The following is a 17,885-nucleotide window of genomic DNA, read 5'->3' as shown; positions in this document are numbered from 1 at the left end:
CTGCTTTTAGCATACTTTGGCAGAAAGGTGAAAAGAGGGTGGAAAATTGACCAAAAGCATTACTTAAAATGGACAATTCATTCTTGATGCCATTCTGGGCTGCCTAACTTAATAACAAAATCAAACAACTTAAGAATGAAACATCTCCCTGACATTCAAAGTTTCTTGTTTCTATGGGGACTGAGACCCTGCTATCTTTGGTTTGTGACTAAATTGTTCAGTTCCTTCTTTAGAAATGTCTTCCGTTTATTTACATAAATAATTGGGAGGAAAATAAAATATTATAATAAAAAAGTCTTTCATTTAAAATCATTTCCATCTTACCAAAAAGCCAAAAGTTTAAACTTGACTCTTCCATTGCTATTTCTGTTCAACTTAGAAAATCTTAAGTAGATTTTAGCTGTATAAAGTATTAAATATGTCTATTGTTGAAATTCTTGTGGTAGGTTATATTGACGAGTGGTGGCTTCTCAGTTATTCATGCAGTTTTGGGTAGTGGCTGTAGATCACAAGCAGCCTTGGATGTTGTTATTACTATACTTGGTTTTAGGTGGGATGAGAAAGGAGTCTGGCTTCCTGGACAAAGATTGGTTTGTTTAGGCCAGAATAAAGACCTTTAGTGCAAGTAGAAGCAACTTTTTCCTTGTTAGAGGCAAACAGAAAATTTGTAGATTCCTTATGAAAACAAAATTTCAGTTACATGTGGATCATTCTGAACTTTTGCTTTCTCATGATAATGGAAAAAACAAATTCTGAATTGTTAGCCTTTAAAAGTCTTCAGAAATCATATCTTAAAATTCTGACAGATGTGGATCCTAATTCTTTGGTCAGTAAAATATGATGGATATTCTTAGCAAGAAGTAAAGATTTTGAAAACTGAACTACAGAACCTTTCCCCTGCCAGTTCTTCGTGGTCTATTTAGCCATGTACATAAGGACAACATTAACTCATTGCCATTTAGAGAACTGCAATGATAAAAAAAAAAGTGATAGCTTCAAAACTTGTGGCACACAGGATTTATTTTCACCCCACTATGTGTCTGTTTGCATTAAAATAAACGATACATCTAAAATCTTATTTTTATTGTTAACTGATAATGATTTCCAAATATATTATTTATGGTAAAACGCACAGAGACATGTGTTGTGTAACATAAGATTAAAAAAGAGATGGAAAGCAAAAATTAATTAATGCCTCAACACTATATGCAACATTCCTCACCCACTGTCCTTCAGCTTTGTACAAGAACAGTTTCTATAACAAAAGCAAAACTTGGATATAGTGTTTAGTATAAGCTGTTGATTTCTCTCCTCCCTGCCTCCCAACCCTATTTATTATAGGATAATAGATTTATACCTGAAAGGGACTTTAGTGATCTTTTGATCCTTATTTTACAGATGAGGAAACTGAGGCCCAGAGAAGTAAATAACTTTCACAATTAGTATCTGAGGTGGTATTCCAACTCGCTTTTTCCTTATTCTCTCTATTACACTGTTGTTTTCATTATCTACATTGTTTTCCTTCTGCTACACTGGATTACTTTATATAAGGCTTCCTATACTTCTTAATTTAAATAATTTCTAATGGCATAGTAGAATTCTTCTACATTTATGTGTTACAATGTTTATACATTCACCACTGGTAAAGGTGGTGTATTTGTAAAAAAACAAAAACAAAAACTTCTGAAGTCTGTCCCTTCAGCATGTGCTTGCCCAACTTTATAATTTTACACATTAAATGTTAGTAGTAAATCTCTTTAGCAAATCTCTCTGACTCACAGTTTAATTTTTTTGAAATGGAGGATGGGGAAACATTGAGTTCTAAAAGTTCAGCAAAGATATAAATTACTTCAAAGAATCACACTGACAACATTGTTCTTTGTTGAAAATATCTTATATGCACCACAAAGGAAGCCATAGAAACAAATGTTCAGGAATTATTAGTGCCATCTGTAACTAGACTTTAGCTAACTTTGCAATGGATACTTTGAGTTTCCCATTTAAGGACCATGGCTTGTGTGACTAACCTAACTGGCTCATTCATTCTCTTTCTGCATTTTCCCCCCATCTAATCTAATCTCTGTTCCACTTACTCGATGTAGGAAGTTGATAATGATTCTGTCCTAACTAGGGTTTCTTATACCATGGTCACATGATATGTTACCCTTTGCCTCATCCATGAGCAAGTGGGTACAAGAAGGTGGTAGCAGTATATTGGAAAATATGAGAAAAGGCAGAATAAAATAACAATGTCAATATAAAGTAGAACAGGGCCCCTCAACCATGCAATCTCTCTCTTATACATTTTTTTATTGACTTCCGCTTGAGGCAGATACTGAATATTTCTTCTAACCAGGTATGCCCTGCCTAATTTTTTTTAAGCACACAAAGGATGGTACTGTCTACTAATCAAACTACTTTATGGTTCAGCTAACAAAGTCTTGGACTGAAACACACCCTGTTTACGAATTGTAATTCTAGCCACCTGGTTTGTGTGAAACTCCTCCATCTTCAAAAAGGAATGTGTGTGTTGAATGCATTTGTATTTCCTTTTAAAAACTGAGAAAGTTTTATAAGTTGCTTTTTAAAAAGAAATTAAACTCTTTTCATTTTGTTTACTAAAGATGTTAGAGTAATGTAAATGGGAAGTTCAATGGAGCTAAAAGTTTCTAAATATTTTAAAGAAAATTTAAATATTGGCTTATCACTGAAGCAAAGAAAAAGATATTTATGTTAAGCTTTGCTTGGTATTTCCTCTTGGCCTTTTGTGTTAGATGTTGGTTAATTTGGGTCATTTTCTTCATCTGTTTTTCTCATATACTTTGAATAAAATGCATGACAATAATGTCAACAGATCTTGAGGGGAGACATCATGTATTAATTAAGCACCTAGAATATATAGTATTATTCTTTTTTTAAATAGCCTTTTAGTTTCAAAATATATGCAAAGATAGTTTTCAAGATTCACCCTTGCAAAACTTTGTGTTCCATTTTTTCCCTGCTTTTCCCCCACCCCCTTCCCCAGATAGCAAGTAATCTAATATATGTTAAACATGTGCAATTCTACTATATAGATTTCCACAATTATGATGCTGTACAAAGAAAACAAAAAGCAAACAAACAACAAAAATGATGAAAATACTATGTTCTGATCCACATTTAATCCCCATAGTCCTCTCTTTCTAGATGCAGATGGCTCTTACAAGACTATTGGAATTGGCCTGAATCACCTCATTGTTAAAAAGAGCCAAGTCCAAAACAGTTTATCATCACATAGTCTTTTATTGATGTGTACAATGTTCCCTGGTTCTGCTTCCTTCACTTAGCATCAGTTCATGTAAGTCTCTCCAGGCTTTTCTGAAATCATCCTGCTGATCATTCTTACAGAACAATAATATTCCATAATATTCACATACCATAACTTATTCAGCCATTCTCCATCTGATGGGCATCCATTCAATTCCAGTTTCTTTGCCACCACAAAAAGAGCTGATATAAACACTTTTGCTTATGTGGGGTACAGACCCAGTAGACTAGATCAAAGGGTATGCATAGTTTGACAGTTCTTTGGTGGGCATAGTTCCAAATACACTGTTATTCTAAGGAGAAAAAAACCCACAAAAATGAATTTGTCCTTGTCTTCAGGACAATATGGATACTTATAAATCTATGCAAGATAAAATCTAATGTTTTTTGGGGGTAAGGCAGTAATAGCTGTAGAGATGAGGAGGGGCTTCTTGTGAGGAATACCAGAACTAGGTCATGATGGAAAGAAAAAGCAGAGGTGTGAGAGAGAGGGAATGTTTTCCAGGAATGGATAGATTGGGTAAGATATAGAGTGGTGATTGTCAATGTGAGGAACAGTAAGAAGACTTGTTTGAGCCATATAGAGCAAATGAAAAGGAATACTATATTCTAATCCTTAAAAAATAGGCCAACAGAAACTGACTTGTAAAGCACTTCAAATGTGTGTGTGTGTGTGTGTGTGTGTGTGTGTGTGTGTGTGTATACACACACACACACACACACACACACACACACACACACAATCAGTCCTTGGGGCTTTCATAAGTTCTTGAAGGAAAGAACTATTGTTTTTTTTGTCTAGAACAGTGAATGACATAGGGTAGGTAAATAAATACTTGTTAATTAAGATGTAGTGGATAGAAAGCAGGCCTCTGAGCCTTAGTTTCAAGTCCTGCTTCTGACATACTGACTGTATCAATTAATCTTCCAGTGCTCTAGGATCTTTGTCTCCCAGACTGACTTTTTTTTTTTTAAATAAATACACATTTCTTTATGAATCATGTTGGGAGAGAAAAATCAGAACCAAATGGAAAAATCATGGCAGGAAAAAAAAACAACAGAAAAAAGAAGTGAACATTAGCATGTATAGATTTACATTCAATCTCTTCAGATGGAGATGGCATTTTCTGTCCAAAGTCTATTGGGATTGCTCTGAATCACTGAACCACTGAAAAGAACCAAGTCTTTCACAGTTGATCATTGCACGTTCTTGCTGTTACTGTATACAAGGTATTCCTGGTTCTGCATGTTTTGCTGAGCATCAGTTCATGTAAATCTTTTCAGGCCTTTCTAAAATCATCTTGTTCATCATTTTTTATAGAGCAATAATATTCCATTACCTTCATGTACCATAACTTGTTCAGCCATTCCTCTATTAATGGGCATTTACTCATTTTCCAATTCTTTGTTACCACAGAAAGAGCTGCTACAAATATTTTTGCACATGTGGGTCCTTTTCCCTCCTTTATGATTTCCTTGGCATGTATACAGATCCAGTAATGGCACTGCTGGATCAAAGGGCATGTACAGTTTTATATCCTTTTGGGCATAGTTCCAGATTGTTCTCCAAAATGGTTGAATCTTTTCACAACTCCACCAACAATGCATTAGTGTCCCAGTTTTCCACATCCCCTCCAACATTTATCATTAACTTTTCTTGTCAGATTGATTCTTCTATGAAGGCAAAAAATACCATTTTTTTTGCTTCCATTCTTTAATTTAGCCTTTAATGACTGAATGACTTTGCCTTAGACAAACTGAGACCTGAGGAAAAACCTTAGCTTAAAAACACCAAGTTTTTCTTCCGCATCCAGGGCCATTGCCACTGGTCTTCCAGTGACTGGATGGGAGAGTGAGACTGGTAACTTTGCACAGCTCTGTCTAATTCATTTGTCAGTCAAGACACCACTCTCCTGATGTCTTTGATTCTCTTTGAGAATGAAGGATGAACAATAGTGCTTTGGAACTCTTTAAAGCTGTGAATTGTGGGGAAGGTGCCAACTTATATTAGTAGAGAGAGATTCCTCTTCTAGGAATTTCCCTGTTATCACTGAAATCACAAGTCCAATCCTTTTCCCTATTCCCACTTTTTTGAGCAGGAAAGTGACATGGTAAGATCTTTGATTTAGAAAAATCATTTAGTAGCAGTGTGGAAGATGGGGTAAAATTTGAGAAAAAGGAGACCTATTAGGCTTCTGTTGCAGCAATCCAATCAAGAAGTGAGGAGAGCCTGAACCAATATAGTTATTGTATGAATAGAGAGAAAAGGATGCAAGAAGTATTGTGGAGGTGGATGCAGATTTGGTGACTCCTGGTGGAGTAGATTATATTTAGTGAGGTAGATATTTAAGGTAGTGGACAGTGAAGAGTTAAGGATGACTTCAAGACTGCAAACTTCATTTAGGGAAGGATAGGGAATGTCTTTGATAGAAGTAAGGACAACCAGAAGAGGAAGATGAGTTTGCAGAGAAGAAAGAATGGTGTTGTGCATGTAATGATTCTCAGATGCCTCTAGGACATAAAACTAGAAATATTTGATTTTTGTGTCCAATAAGCCACTGGTGATGAAAGAGTTGATCCTGACAGATATATCAGGGCTACATCTGAGGCATCTGCTCAGATGATAATTGAACAGATCTTTACACACTGAGAGTGTAAAGTGAGAAAAGAAGAGGCCCCAGGACAGAGCCTTGGGGATTTACTTACAGATGGGGAAGGAAATCTAGGGAAAGATACAGCAAAAGAGACTATGAGTTGTCAGCTAGGAAAACACACAGAAAGAGCAATGTCACAAAAAAACTCAATAAGGATAAAATAGTCCCATGGGGTTTAACCACAGGGCATGTTAATCTTTTTTGCCTCATGGATCTCTTCTCAGAATAGTGATTTTACTGAGTGGATACCCATCAGCTGGGAAATGACTGAATAAGTTATGATATAAGAATGTCATGGAATATTACTGTTTTGTAAGAAATACTAGCAATTTGGTTTCAGAAAAGCCTGGAAAGACTTACATGAACTGACACTGAGTGAAGCGAGCAGAACCAAGAGAACAATGTACAGAGCAACAAGATTATGTGATGATCAAATATGATGAATGTGGCTCTTTTCAAGTGGGGTGATTCAGAGCAATTCCAATTAGCTTGTGATAGAAAGAACCATTCGCATCCAGAGAGGGGACTGTGCAGACCGAATGTACATCACAACAAAGTGTTTTCACCTTTATTGTTGATGTTTGTTTTTTTCTTGTTTTTTTCTTTCTCACTTTTCTCCCTCTTGATCTGAATTTTCTTATTCAGCATGATAAATGTGGAAATATTTTGAAAGAATTGCAAATGTTTAACCTGCATTGGATTGCTTGCTGTCTTAGGGGAAGGGGGAGAAATTTGGAACACAAGTTTTTACAAAGATAGAAGTTTAAAACTATCTTTGCATATATTTGGAAAAACAAAAAACTGCTATTAAAAAGAAAAAATAGTGATTTTAAATGCCTCATGAAATATGTAGGATTACAAGGTAAATAATAGCTAACATTTATATGGTGCCTACTATGTGCTAAGCACTGTACTAAGAACTTTACAATTATTATCTCATTTTATCCTTATAACAACATTGGGAAATAAGTGCTATTATTATCGTTCACATTTTACAATTGAATAAACTGAGGAAAACAGGGTTTAAGTGACTTGCTCAGGGTCACATAGTAAGTGTCTGAGAGCAAATTTGAACTCAGGTCTTCCTGTTGATAGGCCTGATGATGGACTAACTGTGCTATCTACCTAACTGAATTATATCGAAATATACTTATAAAGATATTTTTTAAATTGTGGTATGGTAATAAATGTTTCTTTAATAACATATTAAATAGCAAAACCCTATATTTAAATATAGGCATGTTCACATTAAATCTTATTTTTAAAAGATAGTGTTAGCCTGAATCAGCACATTAAACTATGGGGTAGTTTTTGGCAAGTTAACATGAATTTCAAATTATATATACAGTCTGTTTTCAGTTGTAATATGATATGAAAATATCTAATTTCTTTTGATGGCAAAATCAGAGGTAATAGTGATACTACTGCTGATTGTTGCCCATATTCATAATGAAGAAAATGCTAAATTAAGTTAGGGATTAGTGGAAATCATGGTATATTTTTTTTCGTCCATTACCTTAAATCTTTCACTTAATTGAAGGTTTAAGGACTGTTCCTTTTGAAAGAGAGAGAGAGAGAGAGACAAAGAGAAGGAGAAGGGGGCGGGGGAAGAGAAAGATTCTTTGCTGTGATGTAACAAACACATGAGAACTGAGAAAAGGATCTAGCAATTAAGAGACTATTAGTATTAGTTTGAACTCAGAAGCCAGATTACAAGGAAGATATTAAGAATGAAGAGAAAGAAATTGAAGCAGCAATTGTAGGTAAATGGTATGGTGGTGGAGGAAGAGCTAGAATTGGTGGAAGAGGAGGAGGATCAGGATCAAGATCTTTCAAGGTAGGGAAGTGTCAAAATAAAGTTACTGTTTTGTAAGAAATTTGTTACACTGGCCTAATTAATGCTTAAAACAGAGTCCTACACCTAGTAGGCAGGAAATAAATATGTCAAATAAAAGAATAATTTTTCTGATTTTATTTTAGTTAAAATGTCTGCGCCAGGACCACATCATCAAGTTCCAGGACCACATCAAGTTGTTCCAGGAGCATCAACTGGTCCAACTGCCCCTCCTTCCTATGAAGAGACGATGGCTATCAACAGGGGTTTTCCTACTCCTCCTCCTGGGCCTGTACCAGGAGCAGTACCAGGAGCAGATGGGAAGGGTATGAATCCTCCTGCATACTACTCACAACCTTTGCCAGTTCCTAATCCTAATGCAAGTAAGTGATTGACTTAACCATTTTTTTTTTTTACAACCCTTTCTTTCCATTTCATCCTTAACCAAAAAGTTTCCTTCTTCAAGTTTTTTTGTTGTTGCTTAGTTATTTTCAGTAGTATTCCACTTTTTGTGTCCAAATGGGGTTTTCTTGGCAAAGACACTGGAATGGTTGGTCATTTCTCTCTCGCACCCATGATGAGGAAATCTAATGCAAACATTATTATATAAAAATATATATTTTATATAATTATATATAATATATATATGTATATAATATATATATTTTTAAAAAATATTATTATATTAAAAAAATGAGGAAATCTAAGATGAGGAAACTAATGCAAACAGGGTTAAGTGACTTGTCTAGGCCTAGAATTTATTAATCAAACAATCTATCAATCAGTCAGTTTATTAAGCACTTAGCTATGTGTCATAAGGCATCTGGGTGGTGCAGTGGATAGATCCTCATCTCCTAAGTTCAAATCTGACCCCTGACACTAACTCACTGTATGACTGGTCAAGTCACTTCACCCATTGACCTCAGTTTGCTCATCTGTAAAATGAGCTGGATCAGAAAATGGCAAACCATTACTGTTTATTTGTTTGTTTGCAAATTCAAATGGAGATCAGGAAGAATCAGATCCTACTGAACAACAACAGCAAAATTTGCCCAGACACTTAAAAAAGTAAGACTGCCGTCAAGGAACTTATTGTATTCAACTGGAAGGTATGATAATATATTCACTGATAAGTAAATATAAGGTATATAGAAAATAAACATGCAGGTTTTGGGGGGGAGATAATCTATCCTGCAATGTTAGAAACAACAGTTTTCTTTCAAGAATTTGGTCTCTTTGGTTATGTCCCCGGATAATTTGTTTGACATTATGAGTTGCTACTGGGACTTGAACATTCATTATTAGAGTCCTGTGAACTCTGTATTTATATATTACTAAAATATATGAAGGAGGACAGATTGAGTTTGTCTCTTTGGTCTGATTTTACAGCCTATAACAGGGGCTTAACCTGTTGTTGGAGTATCTAGGATAATCTTTGGGGTGGGAAGGACAGTTGGAGGGGCCACCATGAATTATGGTTACAATGTGGCCTGAAACAGAAACAGGGTTGGGAGTATTTGTGGCCTGGAAATGAGTAAGCTGGAGCCCTGGAGTCCAGCATGCATTGTACACTTGGAGAAAATTTGCTTTATCCCCTCTCCTCATTTGCTTCTACACTTGCCATCTTATTTGAGCTGTCTTGGATATGTAATTAATTAAAATTTAAGGCCAGTTCAGTTACAGTTCTTAATTGCTATTTTTAACTTCCCTAGCCTTCTAGTGTCTGTTATCTCTTAAGGCTAAAATGAATTCTTTTTAAGGGTGGGGCTGGGAGGAAAGGGGAGGGAATGTCCAGTATGGAAACTCCCTCCACAGATAATACAGATTGGCTGTTTATAGCTTTAGAGAGTTGCCCCGGGGCACTGAAAGGTTTCAGTGACTCATTTGGCTGCGAGTGTATATTTAAAGAAATGAGCTAAAGGGAGGTCTTCCAGATTCCAGGCTGGCCGGCTAACCACCATACCACACTCCATCCTTGAAAGGAACCGGAAAATAATTTTGTTATTTTAGGCCATGATTATTGCCTGTATGTACTTTTCCCCTCTGTGTTAATGTTTAAAAATTATATAAATCTATATTATTGCTAAAATAAAATTAAATTTTTTAAATGACTACACCTGAAGTTCCTTTCTGTTCTTTGTTAATGCTATTATCCTAAATATCTAGAAAGCTAAATAGTTTTTGAATGATTGATTTTTCTTTCCTTCACGGAGATTTATTTTCATTATTATTTTGATCCTTTTGTTTTAGGAGTTATTGAGGTCCCTTTCAATTTTTTATCTCTGAACCTATGGTGCTGTGATCCCATGTCTCCATCACATATATTGGATATTGAAATGTCAGTCAATTTAACATCACATGAAAGAATTTCCTGACAATAATTGATGTCAGTTACAAAGCATTTGCTGTGACACTGAAGAGCAGATAGGCTTGGGTCTCTTGGGATGGGGAGAAGGGAGAGAAGATGGATTCTTCTTCAGGGATTTTTATTTGATTAAATGTTAGAACTAAAACCAAGAGTATATAAATTTTTCTTCTCTGTCTTCTTTTCAGTTTAGAAAAAAACTACCAGCATTTTAACATTCCAATTACCTTTCTCTAGCTCAGACCCCAAACTCTAAGGTGTGATGAGAGTGCTCTGTAAATGGGTTATTTGGGGGGGGGGGGGATTGATTGTGTAAATGTTGATAAATGTGATTTTTTTTAAAGTTTACTACTTTGCCTTTTAGTCATTATCAATTGACTAATAGAAAAGAAAAGAAAAAAGAAGTATAAGAATTAATTGCATTTCTATAAGGCTTCTTAAATTTAAAAAAAAAATTATTTTACCAGATATCATGACGGATCAGCGACCTCATTATAGACCAAAGCTTCTTAATTTGTGGATCACAACCCTATATAGGATCATGTAATTGAATGTGGGGGTCATGAAATTATGATTTATTATCAATAAATGTTTGAGTTGTATGTCTATTTTGTATACCTATATTTACAGGTTTATGTAAAGTTTCTCTGGTGAAAAGGAATTGCAAGTGGGAAAAGTTTAAGAAGCCTTATTATAGACTATTATTGACAACATGACCATCTGCAGCTCATTTGACTTCCCTGAGTCTCATTATCATTATCAGTAAAAGGAACAGATTTGAGTAAATGTCTCTGAGATTCCTTTCACTTCTTGACCTATGATGTTGTGACTATTATTTTGATAATTCTTCCACTTTTCACATTTTATGTATTCATTATCTCTTTATGAGCACTTCCTTAAACTTATCACAGAGCAAGTGACTTTATCTTTCTCTGCCGAATTTCCTTATCTCCAAAATGGGAACAATAATGATAAAAGTTAAATAAAAGCATTTGCCTGCTTTACCTCTAAGATTTGCTAAGAATTAGTTTCCAACTGTGGTGTGACAAACATGTTTTAGTATGACTGGCAGACAAATTAAGTTCTGAATTTTTGATAATCATCCTTGACAAATCATTTCTCTCTTTTTCTAACCAGTTGCAGTTCAGACTGTGTATGTGCAGCCAGCTGTCGCCTTCTTTGACCGCCCTGTCCAGATGTGCTGTCCCTCATGTAATAAGATGATAGTGACCCGACTCACTTATAATGCAGGAGCTCTAACTTGGCTTTCTTGTGGCAGCCTTTGCCTGCTGGGGTAAGGTGTTAAATGTTTAGGGTCTTATCACAGGAAATTGACATTCTGGCAACCAGGAGAACCTGGAGATGCACAGAGACTTTTCTGGTCCTTTGTTCAGGACAAACTTCTCTTGGGTTCTCCTGGTCACCTCTGCTACAGATATTGTACATCATAGTTGTTGTTCTTCAAATGTGAAATAATTAGGAAGTCTGGATTTCATCATTTCTTTTGCTTTCTTGGTAAAATTACTCAACTACATTTTGAAGCAAGTATTAGTCGTTTTTATTATGCTGAGTATTATCCTTAGAACAAGAGTTCCTGATCTGGGATCTGTGATGTTAAAAAAAAAAAAAAATTTAGATAACTATATTTGATCTATTGATAACTATTTCAAAACAATTGGTTTCTTTTGAAGTCTGTGTTATAAAAACATTATTCTGAGAATTGCTAAAGGGACCATTACACACACACTTTGCTTAACAGCTCTTGCCCTAGAGAATTTATTTTTGACTTTGGAATTTGGGGAATATTTTTGTGGCCTGAATGACGGTATTCACTTAAACATATGCAGGGTGTCGAAAAAGGTCTTACTTCAACTTTAAGCTATTAAAACTTTTTGGGGGGAAATTTTTGGGACACCCTTTATATGTCTGAGTCTGTGATTTCATGAGTGAAGGGGAACTCCCTATAAGGAGTTCAATTGAAATTGAAGATTGCTATGCCATTGAATTGTCTCTAGCTCTTACTAACATGAATCCAGCTCTTTCTGACTTTGAGGCCAACTTGTTATCCACTATATCCATACTGCCTTTCATCACAGTGGAAGTTTGGAGCATAAATTTATGTTTAAAATACTTTTATATTAATATCTTCAAAACATTTTTGCTCTATTATGAATTAAACTTTTTTCTCCCATTAACTTAGATGGATGCATAAAATCTGTCTGGATTAAATAGTGTTCAAAAAATGGTCATTACTGGTTTTTGAGAGTGTTTTGAAAAGTTTTGTTTTACTCTCAAAGCAGGGAAAAGTAGCTTCACTTAATTCCTTGGCTACATGTGAAACTTAAATGACTTTGGGCTATTCATGTATTTAGTTACCTCATGTTTCAGTTTTTCCTTATATAAAAGAGTAACCCATATGCCTTTTCTTCAAAAAAGCCTCAAACAATCTTACATATGTTAGCTCATTTTTCTTCATTATTTATGAAGCAGATAAAGGATATGAATAGTATTCCTTTTCCTGTCTCCAAATGAAGATGCCATAACATGCATAAAGTGTCTCAGTTTCTCTACCTTTGTCTCTCTTTTTTTTTCCTCTTTCTTTTTCTTATGTCTTTCTGTCTCTGTCAAACACACACACACACACACACACACACACACACACACACACACACACACACACACACACACACACACACCCCACTAGATTTCCTGGCCCCTGATTTACTATTCCTTTCACCCATTTATACTATACTGTTGATTGCATGTTTGGAATTCCTTAGGAAGAAAATGCTAAACATCCTTTTTAAGCCTCAGCATCAAAGACCATTTTAATCTTAGAAAGAAGGAAAATGCAAAACAGTGGCCCCATATATTCTTAACTTTGAAAAGTTTATTAGCTAAATTATCTCCTTAAGAAAAATGATAAACGGACATGAAAACTAAACTCAATTAAGAGAGATTTTTTTGAGGGGTGAGGGGTTAGATTTATTGCTGTAAAACAAAAATATAATTCTTAATTAGTATTTGTTTGTGTTATGGACCCTGTTAGCAGTCTAGTAAAGCCTAAAGACTTATTTATATTTAAATGGTATTTATATGAAGATAATAATTTATATTTATAGCTTCCTAAGGTTACAAAGTACTTATTATAGTATTTTTAAGTTTCATGACATCGTTTTCAGTAGAAGATACAAATGCTCTTCCCATTTATAAAGAAACTTGAGATTCAGAGAATGACTTGATTGGCAAAGAATGATCTTAGATCTTGTAGGTGTCAAAGGGGTTAAGCATGAACTCACATTGAAGTCTTTTTGGCTGTTTTTCCTCTAACCTAAGAGTGCTTCTTAGAAATAGTAAGCAACTCCTTTCTAGTCTAATTAGCATCACTTTTAAAAATATTTATTTTAGCAATGTTTTGCTTTAGTGTTTCTGATAAGGCTAGGAGTAGAAAGTAAGCTCCCTGAGGGCAGTGCCTATAAGTTTTAGGCCTTTATTAAATACTTGTTGGTTTGAATTGACTTAACAGGTCTTGTCTCTATTAATAATCCCTGGTAAGTTATGTAAGATTTTAAAAAGGGAATTTTGACATAGTGGATAGAGATATGGCAGAAAGAGCTGGGTTCAAAACCCACTTTTAACAGTTATAAGCTTTTAACTCCCCTCAATACCCCAGTCATTTCTCTGAGATTATATAAATTACATAGAACATGCAGATGTACAACAATAGAAAAAATTTCACCCCCCTCTCTCTGGTATTGTTTATAGATTTATTTCATAACAGACATTGTCAATACATTTATTGAACTCTTTTACCCAGGGATTTTTTTTTTTTAATTTTTTTTCCTCAGTAGTGTTTTATTTTTTCAAATACATGAAGAAGACTTTGTGTTCTAATTTTTTTCTCCTTCCTTCCCAAGAGCACAATCTGCTTTGTCTTTTTTTTTTTTTTTTTTTTTTTTTTTTTTTTTAGTAAATACATTTTGCTTTAAGTCTTTAAAACATATTTCCATATTTGTCATGTTACATAAGAAAAATCAGACCAAAATAGGAAAAAACCACAAGGAATAAAAAGTAAACAAACAATAAAAGGTAAAAATTACTATGCTTTGATCCATGTTCAGTCTCTATAGTTCTCTTTCTGGATAGAGATGGCATTTTCGATCCCAAGTTTATTGGAATTGGCTTGAATCATCACATAATCTTGCATTAGTGTGTACAATGTTTTACCCAGAGATTCTTAACCTGAGGCCTATGAGTTTGGCTTTGTGCAAATGAGCACTTGAGTGTGTGTATGTGTAAAAAATTATACTTCAAATCAACAGATTTCTCAGTGTGTGTGTGTGTGTGTGTGTGTGTGTGTGTGTGTGTGTGTGTGTGTGATTTATTTATTGCCACTTGTTATTTTTGAAACATATGCAAGGATAATTTTTTACCATTGACCCTTGTGTTCCAATTCTCCCCCCCCCCCAAATGGCAAGTAATCCAATATATGTTAAACATGGTAAAAAAAAAATATGTAAATCTACTATAGGGATACACATTTATACAATTATCTTGCTGCACAAGAAAAATCAGATCAAAAAAGAAAGAAAATAAAATTCAAGCAAACAATAATAAAAGAAGTGAAAATGTTATGTTGTGATCCACACTCAGTTCCCATAGTCCTCTCTCTGGGATCATTGGAACTGTCTTGAATCGTCTCATTATTGAGAAGAACCATATCCATCAGAATTGATCATCACATAATTTTGCTATGCATTCTTATCTATTTATGCATTTTAAAACCATTCTCTCAAAAATAACTCTTCTAAAGGGGTCATTAGACTTCACTAGATCCTAAAGGGGGTTCATAACACAAGCAAAATTAAGAACCTTTGTTTTTATAAGCAATACTGTTCTGGTTTTCCATAGACAAATTGAGATAGAGGTAGTCTTGGTTGTTATAGTTTATGTCTAAGACAGCTTGTAGGAAAAATCCCATGGCTGATAAATCAAGACTTTTTTTTTTCTTTTCTTCTAGATGTGTTGCTGGTTGCTGTTTCATTCCATTTTGTGTGGATGCTCTTCAGGATGTTGATCACTATTGCCCCAATTGCAAAGCTCTTCTTGGTACCTATAAGCGTTTGTAGGACCAAGGCAAATGAGATGAATCTGCCAGAAAGGTTTTATGGCTTTTCAAGTCCTTCAGAAACTTCACCAAGACCACCACTGGTGATGGTCTCCTCCTTTTTGGTGATCGGATTTTTCCACTGGTGCATTTAAAGGAGAAAAAACAAACCAAAATCCAAACTAATGCTTCCCCTTCTTCCCCAACCTCCAAACTTATGAAGATACTGCGTGGAGGACTTGAAAGGACATACAGGGACATTAGTTTAAGTGTAGTTTGCCTATGTATGCACCAAAGTCATCTTGTCTTTGACTGATTGCTGTCTTATTTAAGATTTCATTTGGTGATTATTGATTGGCAGGCAGACCCCTTCTGCCTCCTCTATTAGCACCTTTGCTGAGGGTCTTTACATAAAAGTTGTGGGCTGCCTAGGTTTTGTGATAGCCAGAAAGAGACTGCATCACTCCATAGTGCCTACACTTTGCTCCTCCATGGAGCAGAATCTTAGTTTAGAGAACTTAGAAGGTGCTAGTCTCAGATACCATTCAATTAGGGACTTTTTATGAGCACAAAAATTCACTTTAACTTTTTTATTGTTTTTTTTTTAAAGGGGGGGAGGTGGTAATATGGTAATTCTAAATACAAGGTGCTTGCTACCCAGATACATTTCTATGAGTTCATGAAAGCTTGTCCAAATTAGAATTTCTTCCTTATAGTTCTCTATTTCCTCAGTTATAGTTGAGTGGCCAGACTTTAGCACGTGAAGTATCCCTATGATCCATTAATTTTGTTAGCAACTGAGTTAGTTAGTTTGTTTGTTTGTTTGACGAAATTTACTTTTGTATTGACTTGCCTTTGTAAATGACTTCAAAGGAAATGTTTATCAGCCCATCTTGACTAATTCTGGGGAATGACGTCATTCTTACATATGCCAGTATGGCATCCCATTTTATTAAAAACAAATACACAAATCAAAAACACAACTCTGCTGCCTTTAATTTGGCTCATTGCAATTCTGAACAACTTCCACAATAATAATTTTAAAAATTAAAAACTTTTGGATTCTGAGGGTTTTTGGTTTTGGTTTTTTTTTAAATGTGAAAACATGGCTTTGATTTGTAGGTAGATCTTATTTTTGGAACCTCTTTTCCAAAAACGTGCATATTGTAGGAAATCCTGTGAACTTAAGGAGTCTGGAGTTTAGTCTTATTTTCACAAATCAAATTAGTTTCAATGTATTATAAGACATGACTGTGAAGATTCAGAGATGTCATGGTTAAAGAACTGCATTGTGTTTGAAATCAACAGACAAACAGGACTTTGGTTTCAAGAGTCCCTCATTCAGTATTCATTGAAAGCAAAGGAAATATCTGGATAATATGTCTAAAATTAGCCCTAAAATGCTAGAAGAAAGCTATCCATTGGTTAAAATTTGTAAAAGTTATGCTTATTTTCTTCAAATGTGCATAAAATTGCATCTTGTTTCTAAAATAAGGTTGTTGAAAAGTATATGGCTCTCTTGGAGCACTTTGACTTTTATTTACTGTACTTTTGACTTTTTTATTAAGTCTTTGATTTACTTGGTACCCCTTTTATAAAAGTCTTCTTGTGGGTTTAGGAAAGGTTTTATATTACATTGCAGCTGTTGCTTTCCCTTCCTTCTCTCCCCCCCCAAAAGCCCAACTTTTTATCAACCAATGGTGTAACTGGATCTCTGACAGTGTACCCTTAAAGTCAATATAGATGATTATGAGATGCACATGCTCAGTGCATCAAATCTGATGATTAGCCTATTTATCATATTTTATCTCAATGATAGCAAAATCAAACCAGAGCTTTTATATTATAAATTAAATGTATAGAAAAATAAAAGTATGATTATACTTCCAACAAAATATGGTTTGTTTGATCATTAACTGAGGCTTTTGTTGGTGCCAAGAGGAAAATAGCATATCTAAGAGATACACTTGTACACTGCTAATCATTCATTTGCTTTTACCTAAGTATACAGTCATATGGAAGGGTTCAGGAAATTAAGGAACCTCATCTCGATGCAGTTTGTGTTGTTGTTGAAACATTTATAATTTATGGTTTTAAAAATCATTGCTTACTAATGACAGGTGTGTTTAGAATTCTTTCTTTGTTGTAAAGAAAGTAAGATGCTGTGTTTCTAGCTGTTTTGTTCAAGTGATATGTAAAATGGTCTCAGGCTATTGTTGAAATTAATATATGCAAATTCTGTAATTCAGGCACTTTGCATTGTGCATGAAAATGCATTTTGTAGATGGCAAAATGTATAATGTACGTAATTAAAAAATAAAATTGGATGCATTTTAGGAAATTCCATTATCTTGTGCAAAGCTCACATTTGTTAATTTGTCATGTTTAGAAGTACTTGGATAATTTGCAAGCAATGGATTTAATAGTATAAAGAGTTTTAAATACATTTGTACTCTAAAGAAGATTTTAGTTCATTTCAGGCTAAAAATGCCAGTGTGCCTATAACAAAGTTGTATAGTTGTAGTATTTTAAAAATTATCATTACATAGGTATCTATTTGCACCGCATTCATTTTTCATGGAAAGTGTTCAATTTTTACTGTAGCCATTCATAATATAG

General features: G+C 34.5%; 1 protein-coding gene across 3 annotated transcripts in view; it reads left to right on the top strand.

The window, feature by feature from the left end:
• The window catches only part of LITAF (lipopolysaccharide induced TNF factor), a 46,074-nt gene extending 28,462 nt beyond the window's left edge, over positions 1-17,612 (top strand). For 2 of the 3 annotated variants that reach the window (XM_074280557.1, XM_074280556.1), the window contains exons 2-4: positions 7,941-8,177; positions 11,297-11,453; positions 15,180-17,612. In XM_074280557.1, coding sequence (XP_074136658.1) covers positions 7,946-8,177; positions 11,297-11,453; positions 15,180-15,288 — 498 coding nt within the window. In that variant the 5' untranslated portion in view covers positions 7,941-7,945 and the 3' untranslated portion in view covers positions 15,289-17,612. Of the gene's footprint in view, positions 1-7,642; positions 7,798-7,940; positions 8,178-11,296; positions 11,454-15,179 lie in introns of those variants that run through there. The other variant, XM_074280555.1, reaches the window with a different exon arrangement.
• The last annotated feature ends 273 nt before the right edge of the window (positions 17,613-17,885 follow it).

Source organism: Sminthopsis crassicaudata, chromosome 1, assembly GCF_048593235.1.
Source record: "Sminthopsis crassicaudata isolate SCR6 chromosome 1, ASM4859323v1, whole genome shotgun sequence".
Taxonomy (NCBI): domain Eukaryota; kingdom Metazoa; phylum Chordata; class Mammalia; order Dasyuromorphia; family Dasyuridae; genus Sminthopsis; species Sminthopsis crassicaudata.
This window is presented reverse-complemented; position numbering and strand designations above follow the sequence as displayed.